Source organism: Talpa europaea (assembly GCF_964194135.1).
Source record: "Talpa europaea genome assembly, chromosome: 3".
In the NCBI taxonomy this organism is placed as follows: Eukaryota; Metazoa; Chordata; class Mammalia; order Eulipotyphla; family Talpidae; genus Talpa; species Talpa europaea.
The window spans coordinates 111,667,805-111,685,110 of NC_140069.1; the positions used below are offsets into that span (position 1 = coordinate 111,667,805).

The following is a 17,306-nucleotide window of genomic DNA, read 5'->3' on the forward strand; positions in this document are numbered from 1 at the left end:
TGAAACTTTTTAAAGTATTGGATGTTTATTTGCTAAAAACTTTAGAAATTTGTGGCGGTATCATAATATCACTTGCTTTAATGCCAAGCACTTACATGACTTGACAAGGTTTGTTACTAGCAATAATAGATATATTTATACAAATTTCAAGAAGATTTCTGGTAATGTCAAACTAAGACTAACTTTATGTTGCATCTGATTTAACTTGGTTTGGGTATATATATCTTGGTTTAGGTATAAAATAAGATGTAATTTATTTTATCTTTGGAAGTAAAATTACAATGAAAACCCTAATATTTCCTTCTTGCAGCCCATTAAATCAGACCAAATTTTTCTTATATGTCCAGGTTTCTGTATCCACCATCAAAAGCCCTGTCTAAAAGGCTCAGGTGACTTTCTCACTCCTCTGGAATATGGCTCCAATATAACTTTCAGGCAGTCTTTGATATTTCCCAGAAGTGAGAACTAGAAAGCAAAGAATCCTTTGTGGTAATTTCTGAGTAGCTTCTACTTTCCCCCTTTGACCTTCTCTGTGTGCCAATTCTGTACCCTTCCATCATCCCTATCAGAAAAATCCCACCAGTGCCTCTACACCACGCTGATTTTACCTTCTCCATGAGTAGTCACTTTTGCTGTTGAGCTCCCTGAATTGTTTTAAGATAAGTTTCTATTTGAAGTCAAATTGTACTCTCAATTTACCTCTTACTGTAGCCTGGGCACCATGTTTTTAAGTGTTTTCTTCATCTCATGTACACAACTATTAATGAGACAAATGTTATATCTTTTTTAAAAATGGGGAAAATAATTATCACTATCTGAGATCACATAGCTGGGAAGCAGGGACACTAGGAGTGTAGTCCAATTCCAATTATTAATACTGGACCTTTGACTACTACCTGTCATGTTTCTCATCTCTACCACTTTTAGCCATTTCTTCATTATAAGTATTTGTCATTTCTCTTTTGCAAACTCCACTCTAATCTAAATAGTATGCTTAAAATTTTTATTCTGTTTACATACATATATTATTTGTTTTCTATATTCATCAATTGTGCCGTTCGTATTTTTATGGTATATTATGAACATCTCTGTTCCTACCCTATTTTTTCTTGCCATTCATCCTGTCTTCCCATATGTATCTGTTGAATGGAATTAACTAATACGAAATGTAAATAATTTGAAAGGTATATCCCTGTTTACATTTTTAATTTCATATTTTAAATTTTCATGTTACTACATAATTCTTTTTTTTAACCTGTGTTTTTAAACACAATACTGCTATGTCTACATTTGACTTATTACATTGGAATGCAATAACTGTCCTGATAAAAGTCAGAATTCAATCATTCTTTAGCATAATATATTTTGGATAAAATGTCCTAAGGACAGTTTCAATATTCACATAGCTTTTGTATATAATGGCAGTATGATGAAACGGGGTGAAAAACAATGAAGCTTCTGCAGTGAAAAGAATTTCCATATAGGTATGAACATTTAGGCTTTCTATGCAGGCTTCATGAATTTTATTAATGCAGTCTTGTTTAGAGTTTTTGGAACACTCAAGAGTAGCAATCCATGTTAACCCAAATATTGTGTCATGATTGGAAATCATTCTTTTGTTGTTTTATTTTGTCCCATTAAAAATAATAGTTTGTATACAATTTAGCAAAAACTTAGCATTGTATTTTTTTTCACAATTTGTTTTTAACCAAGAATTCCACTTTTAACCCCACTTTTTTGGTGAAGGCCCATTAAAGTTCTACATGGAAGGCTAAAAGTTTCAACATATGTGCAAAGAGAGAACTAAGCTTGGCAGTGCAGTTGTCATGGCACCATCTCCATCACTGGGGAAGGCCCCAAGATTGAACACCATGGGTCAGGTTTTATACAGGGCTCAGTCCATCACTGCCTCTGTCTAACTGGTCTTCAGTGTAAAATACAGCAGTGGAATGTTAGATAGAAAGACTTCTCCACTTTTTGTGTTTGGTTAGTGTATAAAAATACTTTGTTCTGGAAATTTTTAGTCATCGTTTTCTCTGCATAGAAAGGCTCAAGTTGCCATAATTGTATGCATGGAATTTCTTAAAAATGCAATATCTAATAAAAATAAAAGTTAGTGTCATAGGGTCTAATGCTAAATGTGCTTAGAAAAATACTTTCAGAAGTATTTGTTCCTTAGGGGAACTGAAAAAATAACATTTATATATATATATATTTTTAAGTATGTTTTAGTTATGACAGTTCCCACTCATTACCGCCATCTAAGGAGGAAAATTCTTATGCAAAGAATGAATACCTGAAGTTTTATTCTCATATAATAATTTCATGGTTCATTTTAGATTGTGTTATATAAGAAATGAATTGGATACTTTTGATTCCTGATAATCTATTCAAATCTATTCAAATGGAAAAATAATACATTTAACAAATTAAATGATATTCATATACACGTATGTATGTGTTATACATATTATATGTGTTATTAAAGAACCATTTGAATGTATTCATTCATTAAATCATAATATATTACTAAATAGCTTAATATTCTTCTCAAACATAAGTATACAAGCACACATTTTTGAAGCAACTGGGAGGAAACTAACAATCTTTTAGTCATAAGGGCTTAGAAATTTGGTGGAAAATAAGACCAATTATACTTTCCACTCATAAATCCTTTGATCATATCCTTCTAAAATTACTGTACTTCTGACATCCATTTTAAGGTTGAATAATTAGAGAAAACCAGACCCAGCTACACACTGTCCTTTACATTTTTGTCAGTTCCACTTACTCATTCTTATTTGATGAAGTTACTCCCTTGTTCAGAAACATTTGTGATACAGGGTTTGTGGTGTTCAGTTAATAAAGGCCAGTTAACTTTCATGAGTACAAATTGTAGCAGGTCTCTCATCTCAGAAATCTCACAAAGACTGAATAGCCACAGGAAGGATAAATTGATGAGGTAATCCCGGTATGTTAATCTCTATAGCTAAAGAACACCTTTCCCCCTTAATTTTAATAGTCGCAGGTAAAAAGTGAATATATAAATACCTTAAAGACACAAATGGCCAGTTTGATGTATGATGTGATGTTTAACAAACTAAACTGTAACAAGGCCAAAGTTTCCAGGGCTACAACTATGCTAGTTAGTGCAAGATTTTTTTTTTTTAAAGATTTATTTATTTATTTATATAAGCACTGGGTAGAGTCAGAAGCACAGGAGAGTGAGAGAATTCACCAGAGCCAGAGCAGAAAACAGAACAGGCAGACTAACGAAATACACTGCTGAGGGGAGCAGCGGGCATGGCAGGAGAGGCCTGTCGAGCCATGTGGGACCCTCGCCGGCGGCTGGGGATCGAACCGGCGCTGCAGAGGCTGCAGGCAGCTTCGCAGCCCAGTGCTCAACCGCTGCACCACCAGGGGAGGCCCAGAGCAAGATTTTTTTAATAATTTTTTTTTAAAACATACTGTATAATGAGTACATGACTGACTGTCTTCTGAGCAGTTCATCCAAATATCCTTTGGACACCTACTGTGATTTCCTTATTTGCCATCCCAAACATTTTTTCTCAGACCCACAAACCCTTACAGGCACTTTGCCTCCTTGCAATATGGAGAGAAAAAGAATCACCTGGGGAGAAAATCACCACAGCATTGCTGTAAGTAAATAATGGTTGGATTCTATGGGAAATATGAAGAACAGAGATGAGAAAGACAGTGGCAAGAAGGAGTACTGAAGAAATTACTGAAGAAAAAAGGAAAGCCTAAACACATGGAGGAAGGCTGTATAACAGGGCCTGTAGGATAACATTTTCATATTTGTTTATGTGTATTACTCTTCTGACTAATGTATATTAATGTATACTAATTATATTAATTATATTATACTAATTATATTAATGTATACTAATGTATATTAAACAGTTATATTGTATATAACTGTTTCCATTCTTATTTTTGTAAAGTGTCAGTAAAAGTTTCAAAATCCATTGTATAAAATTAGAATTTCTTTTTTATATTCAGTGAATTATTTCAGATGACAGTACTTACAGCCTCCATATGTGTGTATTTTTTATTACATTGTTATGTTTTCTAATATGTGTAGACACAAAATAAAGACTACTAATGATTAAGTCTGATTAAAAACATATCATTTTCTTGACTTTTTTCTCAAGTATTTTAAATACCCCAGCCCTTTGTTATAGTGTTTACTGTAACTTAGTGAAATATAGGAAGGTAGGCAAAGAAATACATTGAAAGTATGTTGAACTGGAAAAAAAAAAGTTCTCTGGCATTATTTGAGATGTGAATAAATGGAAATATTCCTTCATTCTAACCACCTAGAAAGATTTTAGTTCAAGACTCGTTACTTGTGCTAAGCTCGCCAGTGTGTAGCTCTCAACAAAAAGAAAGCAGTTAGTTGTGTGCATGTCAACTCTACTGCTATAATCTCACAACTGCAGATAAATAACTTTCTTTCCTAGAAAGATTTTATTTCAAGACTCGTTACTTGTGCTAAGCTCGCCAGTGTGTAGCTCTCAACAAAAAGAAAGCAGTTAGTTGTGTGCATGTCAACTCTACTGCTATAATCTCACAACTGCAGATAAATAACTTTCTTTCCTAGAAAGATTTTATTTCAAGACTCGTTACTTGTGCTAAGCTCGCCAGTGTGTAGCTCTCAACAAAAAGAAAGCAGTTAGTTGTGTGCATGTCAACTCTACTGCTATAATCTCACAACTGCAGATAAATAACTGTTTCCCAGAAAGCCACCCAGAAATCATTCAGAGAAATTAATTCTTGGTAAACTAATGAGTAGGCATGGATTTTGTACTAAAATTGTGAAGAACATATCAGAGAGTCCTTTCTATTTTCTAATTGTGTTGTTGTAAATTGAGCAAAGCAGTGTGCATATAAAATATTTTGTTTGTACATACAAACATTTAATATGCATACAAAACTTTTTTTGTGCACACAAATATTCAATGTGCATACAAAACATTACATACTACATATGTAATAAACATACTGAGATGACGATGAACATACAATGAGTATCAAGCTCAAAAAATTTTATGTTGGAGAACTTTGTAGCCAAGAGGAGGAGGAAGACAAGAAGGGGAAGGAGAAGAGGGCAGGCAGGCAGGCAGGCAGGCAGGCAGGCATGCTGACTGACTGGCTTGTGGCTATGGCTTGGTTGGAAGATCCCAGTTCCATAAGTCCATTGAAAATATTGATGTGGTTAGTTCAAGATACAGCATGAGTGGAATCAAGGCGGTCTCATAGCCCAAGTCAGATAGAGCATGTCCTTATAGGGTCTTCTTCCAACTTATTTAATCCACAGAGCTCTAGGTTTATTGTGGCACTCTTCTTTAGATGTAGAAACTACGGGATGGGTTTGGATTTCATTTTGCTCATAAGTATTTTTAATTTGAACTTATACCAAAGTCTCTAAGCTTACCATTTTTATTTAAGGCCGCTCTGATTCTTGAACCATATTGCTGACCTGGCTTCATCACATCCCAACAACAGCAGTAGGTCACTAAGTATCCCAGCTCCCTGGAAAGCCCATGTTCTCATTCTCAAAAGCTTGTTATTGCACTTGAAGGGAATTAACTTTGAAATAGTATAAAAGTAAAATTGCAAGTGTTTCCAAAATCAGAATACATAAATGATTTTTACTAAATTTATTGAGGTAGAATGCTTAAAATGAATGAGGTTGACCATTCTACAAAAATTATAGCTGGATATTTCTCATTAGCTGAAGCCCTGAGGACAGTTATCACATAACTATTTCAAAGTTTAAAAATTTCAAAGCATCCATTTCAAATCATATAAAATAAAATTACTAGCAACAACACCAAGTAAATATAGTGTTTTACATCATTCAATGTGTCTTTAAGATATGCAGTTCCTACTTTGAAAAAAATCCTTTGTGTTCACTAGAGAAATATTTTTATGGCCATGTTACCTGCTTATTTCCATTTAAGTCAGTTTCTAACATCCCATAGAACTTGAAGCCAGGTATAATACCCATTCTCTGATTCTTTCTTTTTTACCTTCCTCAGAATCCAAAGGAACTAATTGTATGAACAGAAAATACTAAATTTTATCTTCAACAATTTGAATTTTACCCAAAGTAAATATCCTAAGAAAGATATCATGTTTTTGGAGGAAAGTAATATTGACATGTGAATGAACAGCATATTCATTGAACAAAATCACATGTCATTGAGAATTGATATTTATTAATCTTAGGTTAAATGAAGACTAACATAAACTGTATGTATCAACTCTTCATTTTTGTGGCCATTCAAAGATATATATAAAATACCTATAGCTCATAGTTGGAAAAAATATCTATAATTTCTCATTCATAATAATTTGGGACTAATAGACAAGCCATATTATTAGTTTAACCATGTTAAGTTTTCCTGTATCTTTTCCTCCCTGCTAGGAAAAGGAAGATGACAAATCAGACACTTCAAGTTCTCAACAGCCGAAAAGTCCGCAAGGTCTGAGTGACACAGGATATTCTTCCGATGGAATATCAAGCTCATTAGGTGAAATTCCGAGTCTTATTCCAAGTGATGAAAAGGATTTACTCAAGGGACTCAAAAAGGACTCTTTTTCACAAGAAAGCAGTCCTTCAAGCCCCTCAGATTTGGCTAAGTTAGAAAGTACAGTTCTGTCCATTTTGGAAGCTCAGGCAAGTACACTTGTTGATGAAAAGTCAAAAACAAAACCACAAGCCCATGAGGTTCTTCCTGAGCAGTCTAAGGAACAGCAGAAAACCCAGGATTTATCTGAAACACTGAAAACTACAGTTTCAGAAAAGGAGCTCAAACAGGGTCAAGAAGAAAAGGACACTTTAAAAAAAGATAGCCAACAAGATGTTCCTTCCAAAAAGGATCATAAAGAAAAGTCTGAGTGTGTTGATGACATAGCTCCAAGAAGACAACCTTATGATTCAGTTGAAGAGAGTAGTGAAAGTGAAAACTCGCCTGTTCCGCAAAGGAAACGAAGAACCAGTGTTGGTTCATCAAGCAGTGATGAGTATAAACAAGAAGATAGTCAAGGGTCAGGTGAAGAGGAAGACTTTATTCGAAAACAGATCATAGAAATGAGTGCTGATGAGGATGCTTCAGGTTCTGAAGATGATGAGTTCATCAGGAGCCAGCTCAAAGAGATAAGTAGTAGTATTGAGAGCCAAAAGAAGGAAGAAACAAAGGGAAAAGGGAAAGTAACACCAGGGAAACACAAGCGCCTGACTCGAAAAAGTAGTGCAAGCTTTGAAGATGATGCTGGGAGACGCCATTCATGGCATGATGAAGATGACGAGACTTTTGATGAAAGTCCTGAACTTAAGTACCGAGAAACTAAAAGTCAAGAGAGTGAAGAACTTGTAGTTACTGGTGGAGGTCTACGTCGTTTCAAAACGATTGAACTCAACAGCACGATAGCTGACAAATACTCTGCAGAATCATCACAGAAAAAAGCAGTTTTGTATTTTGATGAGGAGCCAGAATTAGAAATGGAAAGCCTGACAGACTCTCCAGAAGATAGGTCAAGGGGGGAAGGATCTTCTAGTCTTCATGCTTCCAGCTTTACTCCTGGCACATCCCCTACATCAGTGTCATCACTTGATGAGGACAGTGACAGTAGCCCAAGTCACAAAAAGGGGGAGAGCAAACAGCAACGCAAAGCTCGGCACAGATCACATGGCCCTCTTTTACCTACTATTGAAGATTCTTCTGAGGAAGAGGAATTGAGAGAGGAAGAAGAATTATTAAAGGAGCAAGAAAAGCAACGGGAATTAGAACAGCAGCAAAGAAAAAGTTCTAGTAAAAAATCCAAGAAAGACAAAGATGAACTTCGAGCTCAGAGAAGGAGAGAAAGGCCAAAGACACCACCCAGCAATCTCTCTCCCATTGAAGATGCATCTCCAACAGAAGAATTACGTCAGGCTGCAGAAATGGAGGAGCTCCATCGATCTTCTTGTTCTGAATATTCACCTAGCATAGAATCAGACCCAGAGGGTTTTGAAATAAGCCCGGAAAAAATAATAGAAGTGCAGAAAGTTTATAAATTGCCTACAGCTGTGTCCTTATACTCACCGACAGATGAGCAATCTATTATGCAGAGAGAAGGTGCTCAAAAGACATTAAAAAGTGCTGAGGAGATGTATGAAGAAATGATGCATAAAACCCTTAAATATAAAGCTTTTCCTGGTGCAAATGAGCGAGAGGAAATGTTTGAAAAGGAACCTTTGTATGGAGGGATGTTAATAGAGGATTATATTTATGAATCTTTAGTAGAGGACACATACAATGGCTCCATAGATTCCAGTCTCTTAACAAGACATGAAGATGAAAATGGATTTATGCAGCAGAGAGGGAGAGACCAAAAAATAGGACTTCCAGAACAGATTTATGAAGATCCTATGCAGAAAATTACAGACCTCCAGAAAGAGTTTTATGAGTTAGAAAGTTTACACTCTGTTGTTCCTCAAGAAGACATTGTTTCAAGCTCTTACATCATGCCAGAAAGTCATGAAATAGTGGATCTGGGCAGTATGGTAACATCTGCCAGTGAAGAAAAAAAATTATTAGATGCTGATGCAGCCTATGAAGAACTCATGAAGAGGCAACAGATGCAGTTAACATCTGGATCCAGTGCAGCCCAGCCCCACACCAGTGAGGATATGACAGATTCCACTATGGACTTTGATAGGATACCTGATGCATCTATGACATCAAGTATTCTTTCAGGAGCATCTCTTACAGATTCAACCAGCAGTGCAACACTCTCTATCCCAGATGTTAAAATAACACAACATTTTTCAACAGAAGAAATTGAGGATGAATATTTAACTGATTATACAAGAGAAATTCAAGAGATAATTGCCCATGAATCGCTAATTTTGACCTACTCAGAGCCTTCAGAAAGTGCTACTTCTGTCCCTCCCTCTGACACACCTTCTCTCACATCATCTGTTTCTTCAGTTTGTACCACAGATAGCTCCTCACCCATTACTACCCTGGATAGCATAACCACACTTTATACAGAGCCAGTGGACATAGTAACTAAATTTGAAGATTCTGAGGAAATTTCTTCATCAACATATTTTCCAGGAAGCATTATAGACTACCCAGAAGAAATAGGTGTATCTTTAGATCAGGATACCATGCCAGATGGTAGAACTAGTGCTGATCATATTGTAATTTCCTTATCTGATGTGACACCTTCTGTCATGGAATCTGGAGGAACTAAACCTGAGGGGATAATTTCTGACACTATTTCCACGGACTTAGCTATATCTGAAAAAGATATAGTGAAGAAAGTCAAGAAGGAAACTGGGAATGGAATTATTCTGGAAGTTTTAGAAGCTTACAGAGATAAAAGGGAGGAGTCTGAGGATGAACTAACAAAAACTAGCTTACCTGATACTGTGTTTGATCAACCACCTTCTGCAACAGCCCTTCCAGTGAAGGAGCAGGTTTCAGCCACATGCTTTGTATCTGGAGAGGTCTTTGGTCACACAAAACTTGCCTCTCAGTTACCATCTGGAAGTCCTTCTGTTTCCTCTCGTCCAACTAAAACTCGACCATTCTTTCGAAGCTCCTCTATGGACATATCAGCCCAACCTCCTCCCCCTCCCCCTCCTCCACCTCCCCCTCCCCCTCCTCCTCCTCCTCCTCCTCCTCCCCCCCCACTTCCTCCACCAACCTCACCTAAACCAACTATTCATCCTAAAAAAAAGTTAACAGTTACAGCTCCGGTGACTATAACTACTACAGCTACACCTGTCCTTGAGGCCTTTCCCGCTGTAGAGACCACAGCTATTCCAAGGAGTAACGGGATACCTGTATCAAAAATATGTACAGCTGCACCTCCTCCTGTTCCTCCTAAGCCATCCTCAATTCCATCTGGACTTGTATTTACACATAGACCCGAGCCAAGCAAACCACCAATTGCCCCTAAGCCAGTAATTCCTCAGCTTCCAGTAACGACACAAAAACCAACAGATACACATCCCAAACCAATAGGTCTGCCTTTAACCTCAAATATGACATTAAATTTGGTGACTTCAACAGATTATAAATTGCCATCTCCTACCTCCCCACTTTCTCCTCATTCCAACAAGTCCTCACCAAGATATTCCAAATCCCTCATGGAAACTTATGTGGTGATCACATTGCCATCTGAACCTGGAACTCCAACAGATTCTTCAGCTAGTCAAGCAATTACCACCTGGCCCCTGGGCTCACCACCTAAAGATCTGATTTCCATTGAACCAGTTTTTTCTGTAGTTCCTCCTATGACAGCTGCAGAAATTTCGGGTTCTTCAGAACAGAACCTATACTTCTCGGGAGCTTTGGAGACATATTCTGCTATTCCTGTCACAACACTATCTTCATTTCAAACAGCCTCAGCTTCAGTTACACAGTTTCTGACAACTGAAGCTTCCAAGGCTGAGGTTTCAGCAGCCAGAAGTACAGTTCCTTCTGTTGGGCTCAGCAGTGTCTCTATAGAGATTCCTCCAGAACATCTTGCTTTAGGTAACCTCCATTTAGAGAAACACGAGTATAAGGAAAATGGAAAGTTGCATCTAGTTGGTGATGCCATTGATTTACGTACAGTACCAAAAGTAGAAGTTGAAGTAACTGAAAAGGGTGTGGATCTTTCTGCTTCTGCAATGGATATGAAAAGGCAGACCATAACAAGTGAAATCTATGGGAGACAAATTAGTGCTGTCCAGCCCTCTATTATAAATCTCAGTGCAACTTCTTCAGTGACCACACCAATATCCCTGGTCACCGAGACAGTGACTGTTGTCACATGCACAGCTAGTACTAGTTACACCACAGGCACAGAAAGCTTAGTAAGTATAGAACATGCAGTGACTGCACCACTCCAGCTTACTACATCAAAGCTGACTGAAGTCCCATACAGGATTCCAAGTGGCCAGACCTTTCCTACAGTTAGGGAAGAAGCACCAATAAACTTATCTTTAGGCAGTTCAGCACCTGCAGTGACATTGGCTACTACAAAACCTGTCACTGTGCCACCTGTTGGTGTCACAAATGGATGGACTGACAGTACCACATCCCAGGGGATTGCTGATGGGGAAGTAGTGGATCTCAGTACAACAAAGTCTCATAGAACTGTTGTAACAATGGATGAATCTACTTCAAGTGTGGTGACCAAAATAATAGAAGATGATGAAAAACCTGTTGATCTAACTGCAGGAAGAAGAGCTGTGTGCTGTGATGTGGTTTATAAGTTACCTTTTGGAAAGAGCTGCACAGCACAGCAGCCTGCAACTACTCTTCCTGAGGATCGTTTTGGTTATAGGGATGACCACTATCAATATGATCGAACGGGGCCATATGGTTATAGAGGTATTGGGGGAATGAAACCTTCTATGTCTGACACTAATTTAGCAGAAGCTGGACATTTTTTCTATAAAAGTAAGAATGCTTTTGATTATTCTGGAGGAGCTGATGCAGCGGTAGATCTGACTTCAGGGAAAATTACTACAGGTCAGTATGATGCAGCAACAGACCTTTCCTTGAATAATCGTTATGGTGTTCCTCATCTCATTTCAGGATGAAAATGTCCCTTTTCTGGTTTTGTTACCTTTACTCTTTCTTTGGATGTTTTGGCAACATATTTTGGAGTACATGTGCCCTTTTTGTTTCTTCATTTTTTTTTAATCGTTCTGCCCAAAGTCACCTGCATGTGCCTGCATGTTCAGCATTGCTTTCATTCCGCGTCTAATTAGGCTAGCCCTTGGATTTGCATGCAGTCTCGTTCATTATGTTCATCAAGACAAGAGAACTTTCAAGCCCAAAATGCATCATTCATGCTGGGAACCGGACTATAACTCTACCCTATATTTCAGGTGAGGTAATGGATTACTCAAGCAAGACTACAGGTCCATATCCAGAAACACGACACGTCATTTCAGGAGTTGGGATTAGTACCCCACAATATTCCACAGCAAGAATGACTCCACCTCCAGGATCGCAGTATGGCACGGGGAGTGTTTTGAAGACATCCAATGGTGTTGTCTATTCTTCGGTGGCAACTCCAGTCCCCTCCACATTTGCTATCACCACACAACCTGGCTCCATTTTTAGCACCACTGTAAGAGATTTGTCTGGTGTACACACAACTGATGCTGTGACTTCGTTATCTGTCCTGCACCAGAGCCAGCCAATGCCTAGATCATATTTCCTAACAACAGGTGCATCTGAAACAGACATTGCAGTAACTGGTATTGATATCAGTGCCAGTATGCCAACTATTACTATGGAAACTCTTGCTGCTGAGACAGTAGATTCAATTCCCACTTTAACCACAGCATCTGAAGTGTTTTCTGAAGGGGTTGGAGATGACAGTACTCTCTTAATTGTCCCTGAAGATGATAAACAACAGCAGCAGCTAGACCTGGAGCGTGAGCTCTTAGAACTGGAAAAAATTAAGCAACAACGTTTTGCTGAGGAATTGGAGTGGGAACGTCAGGAAATCCAAAGGTTCCGAGAACAGGAAAAGATCATGGTTCAGAAAAAACTGGAGGAGCTGCAGTCTATGAAGCAGCACCTCCTCTACCAGCAAGAAGAAGAAAGGCAAGCCCAGTTCATGATGAGGCAGGAGACATTAGCTCAGCAACAGTTACAGCTGGAGCAGATCCAACAACTCCAGCAACAGCTTCATCAGCAGCTAGAGGAGCAAAAGATTCGCCAGATCTACCAATATAATTATGACCCTTCTGGAACTGCTTCTCCACAGACCACTACAGAGCAGGCAATTTTGGAAGGTCAATATGCAGCCTCAGAGGGTGGTCAGTTTTGGGCAGCTGAAGATGCAACCACCACTGCTTCAGCTGTTGTGGCAATTGAAATACCACAAAGCCAAGGATGGTACACAGTTCAGTCTGATGGTGTCACTCAATATATTGCCCCACCTGGCATCCTGAGTACTGTTTCAGAAATACCTCTAACAGATGTTGTGGTAAAAGATGAAAAACAACCCAAAAAGAGAAGTTCTGGAGCTAAAGTTCATGGACAGTATGAAGAGATGGGGGAAAATATGGCAGATGATCCCCGTGGTTTTAAAAAGATCGTGGACAGTGGTGTACAAACTGATGATGAAGATGCAGCAGATCGGAGTTATGTGAGTAGGAGAAGGAGAACGAAAAAGAGTGTTGATACAAGTGTCCAAACTGATGATGAAGATCAGGATGAATGGGATATGCCTACTAGATCAAGAAGAAAGGCTCGTGTAGGGAAATATGGTGACGGCACTACAGAGGCTGACAAGACCAAACCCCTTTCCAAAGTCTCCAGTATAGCAGTTCAAACAGTAGCAGAGATATCTGTGCAAACCGAACCCGTTGGAACCATAAGAACACCTTCGATTCGGGCACGCGTGGATGCCAAGGTAGAAATAATTAAACACATTTCAGCACCTGAAAAGACCTACAAAGGGGGGAGTTTAGGCTGTCAAACAGAAGCAGATTCAGACACACAAAGTCCTCAATATCTGAGTGCCACATCTTCACCCAAAGACAAGAAACGCCCAACACCTTTAGAGATTGGTTATTCATCTCACCTTCGGGCAGATTCCACACTACAGCTGGCTCCTTCCCCACCCAAATCTCCAAAAGTCCTTTATTCACCCATCTCACCACTTTCACCAGGCAAAGCCTTAGAATCAGCCTTTGTACCTTATGAAAAGCCCCTCCCTGATGACATAAGTCCACAGAAAGCATTGCATCCAGATATGGCTAAAGCTCCCCCAGCAAGTCCTAAGACAGCCAAGATGATGCAGCGTTCTATGTCTGACCCCAAGCCTCTGAGTCCAACAGCAGACGAAAGTTCCAGGGCTCCTTTCCAATATACCGAGGGCTACACGGTAAGAGTGATTCTTTTCAGTTAGAAGACAATGGATGAAATGATGTTAACCATGTGTTTGCAGCCAGTAAGGAGTACTTAAGCTTCCTGGTACCTCAGAAACCTCATACTAAATGTCACTGAGGACTATTTTATTAGAAATTTGGGAGGAAAGAGAAAATGTAGATTTACTTAAAAGTACCAAAAGTGGAGATTTACATAAAAGTACCAAAATGAGAAATGTATTATTTTTTGACTTAACAAGATGAAAACTTTTTTTTAAGTTTGAAATCTCCCAGGTGTCAGTTTTAGCCTGTGATTTCAGTAAACATATTTAATATTCAAATGTAAGTATGATGGAATAAACATTGAACATAAACAGATAAGGCTAAAGGTGACCATCAATTTAGACTCATGGATACTGGAATTCTTTAGCAGGAGGATCTTTGCAGATCTAGTCTGTCTTGTATTCCTGCAGCCAGAATGATTTCATAAAAGGCTTAGAATATTTACTCCTAAGAAGACATTTCTAGGGCAGGCAAAAGAAAGTAGAAAAAATATCATAGTCCCTGCTTATATTGTTCTGGCAACTTTCTTAGTCTAACTTCAGGTAAGTCTTAATCCTAATGCTTCTAGAAACAAGAAGTCTTTATATTTATTTGAATAATGGAGAGTCTTTGTGTTAAATTATATAGAAATACTTTAAAGGAAAAGAATGCATATGGATATGTTGGACACATTTCTGAAGATCTCTATAACTGAGATTAAGATAAGAATAATCATTTACAAAAACAGGCTTAGTCTTACTTATGAAAATCTAATATATAACTCTTTAGAAGGTTATTGATAAACATAATAGATCAATTTAAAAACAAAATTTATGTACAAATTAATATTTCCCTTAATGTGCTGGTTTTTGAAGTTGAGGAATTTACATCCAAGTTATCTGATTGCATAGTGGCATTTTGTTATATTTTTTCTTAAGCAGTGTAACCTAAAAGTAAAACTGTCTACCTGTGGGGTACAAAGGTCATAAATACTGAGTCAGGGAACCACTGCTGCATTTCAACTTCACCTAACTTGTAAATAATTTATATAGTTTTGTTTCTGAAATTAAATCTATTTTGCAGAGTGATTCTTAGCTCAGTTATATTTATTTATTTTTTATTATGTGTGCTGTGGAAGCAAGCTCATGGTATTTATTTTTACATCTGTGGCCTATAAATTCACCTAATGTATTACTTAGAAAATTCTGAAAATACTTTTTTGACAGTATTTAAAAGTAATATTCAAGGCTCTGTTCATAGAAATAATAGGCTTTTCCAGTTGATATATTGATCATTTATTTAAAATAGTGATCATTCATTTCATTAATTCAAATGAACTGAGTTGAAGATTCAATTTGCCACTAATATTTTCTCACAGTATTCACTTCAGATTTGGAAATGGAATGAAAGACATAGTGGGTTGAATTTGTTGTTTTACTGACTGTATCAGTAATATTGATTAGTTATCTAATCATAAAATAAATTGAATGCAATTACTAAATACTGCCTCAGCTCTAAAAATATTAGGTGTTTTAAGTCTTGGCATACCATATTTTAGTTCTTTTTCCCAGATGGTCAAACTCACTGCATACTTAGTACGAAGTAATTCTATAAAAACTCAAAGATAGTTTTACTGCATCTTATATCCAGGCAATACTTTTAGCACTTAAAATACTTTGATCCCAAAATGTGAACTTTATAATTTGTTTCACTTTTTAAATTATTTTTTCAGGTAACACTAATTTGCAACATTGTATATGATTTAGGGGAACAGGTTCACAACTCTTCAGATGTGTGTCACCACCCTACACCCACCACCAAAGCACCCATATTTCTTTATCATAGATCACTGGGTTTCCTCCCCACTTTATTCCATCCCCAGCCCTCCAAAAACCTCAATACTGCAGTCATGTTTCTAAGGTTTATTTTGTTTTGTTTTGTCAGTTCCTTTGTTTTATTTCTCTGTATTGACCATGAATGAAATCATCTGGTATTTGTCTTTCTCCTTTTGACTTATTTCACTTAGCATTCTCTCAATTCACTTCCATTCATGTTGTAATTTGTTTCTTTGCAAATTTCTAGACTTGTGTTAGATGTTTTAAACTAAATTGATTAATTATCACCATAGATTACCAAGTACTATACTTTTCAGAATGATTTTCTAAGGGATATTCATAATGATAATGATTTAATTTAAAAGTTCTAGCTAGGTAGTTTGCATACAGTTAATTTTCTCAGATCAGTAAAGCTGGGGGAAACCACCAATCAGTAAGCTTTGAGACAACACCCTAACACTTACTACACAGCATTCAAGTTTTATTTTGTACTATATGAGATTTTCTGGTGACTTTCCTCTTCTTGGAAATGTCAATAAATGTTTCAAAGAAGAGTTCTGAAACATGAAGGACATCTCTTTTGGACCATGAAGAGAAAAATAGAGGTCATTATAAATAGAGAATAGAATGTTCAAAGGTTTAGATTGACGAACTGACATAAAACAAAGTGAAGACAGGTTTACTCTAAATATAACTGGAAAGGTAAGGCAAGAGCTGGTCCTAGGGGATCTAATTTTCTGAGTTCAAGTTTGAATTTACTGTCTTTGACTATGGGGATGAAGACCAAAGCCACCATCCTTTTTAAATTTATAGTTTGCAGTTTGCCAGCTTTGGGACTCCCTCCAGGCTTGCCTTCCCTAAAGTTGAGTCTCTAAATTGTGACTAGGGTGACTTTCTAAACTTCAAATTATGTCATTCACTCCACAGTTTAAACTCAAAATAGATTCTCATCAAATTCAGAATATGATGGAAATATATTAACAGAGCCCTTATGATCTGACCTTATTAGTTACACTTGCCCCTGCTACTCATTCCACCCACTGGCCTGGCGTGGCTTGATTTTTTGGAAATGCCAACCTCATTCCCACTCAGAACCCTAGTCAGAATCTCTCTACCCAGATCTTTGCATGGCCCACACTTGTGTACAGTTTTCTGCTCAAATTTCATTTCTACAAGGAGGTTCTCCTTTCCTCGTTTTCTAAATTAGTCTGTCACCTCAAATCCCCAATCCTGAATGAACCCTCTAAATGTGTGCATATTATTTATGGATACATTATACTATATACCTAATCAATTATCATTTCTTCAATAGAAATAAACCTCTAAAATCACAGGAATTTTGCTTTGTTTGTTGTTATAGTCTCAAATGTCTAGAATAGTGGCTGACACAAAGTAGGTCCTCACTATTTATTGATTTTTTTTTTAATTTAAAGGGAGGATTGTAAACAAAAAGACTAGCAACTAGTCTTAAAAGGCTAGCAACTTACCTTTTCATTAATAAAATTTAAGATTTTTTTTAAAGATTT

General features: G+C 37.3%; 1 protein-coding gene across 1 annotated transcript in view; it reads left to right on the forward strand.

Moving 5' to 3' along the window:
• The window catches only part of PCLO (piccolo presynaptic cytomatrix protein), a gene marked incomplete at both ends in the record, with an annotated part of 281,873 nt that overhangs the window by 150,867 nt on the left and 113,700 nt on the right, over positions 1-17,306 (forward strand). Inside the window, 2 exons of the mRNA XM_084230265.1 lie at positions 6,455-11,543; positions 11,906-13,920. Of these exons, the coding sequence (XP_084086391.1) occupies positions 6,455-11,543; positions 11,906-13,920 (7,104 nt within the window). The remainder of the gene's footprint in view (positions 1-6,454; positions 11,544-11,905; positions 13,921-17,306) is intronic.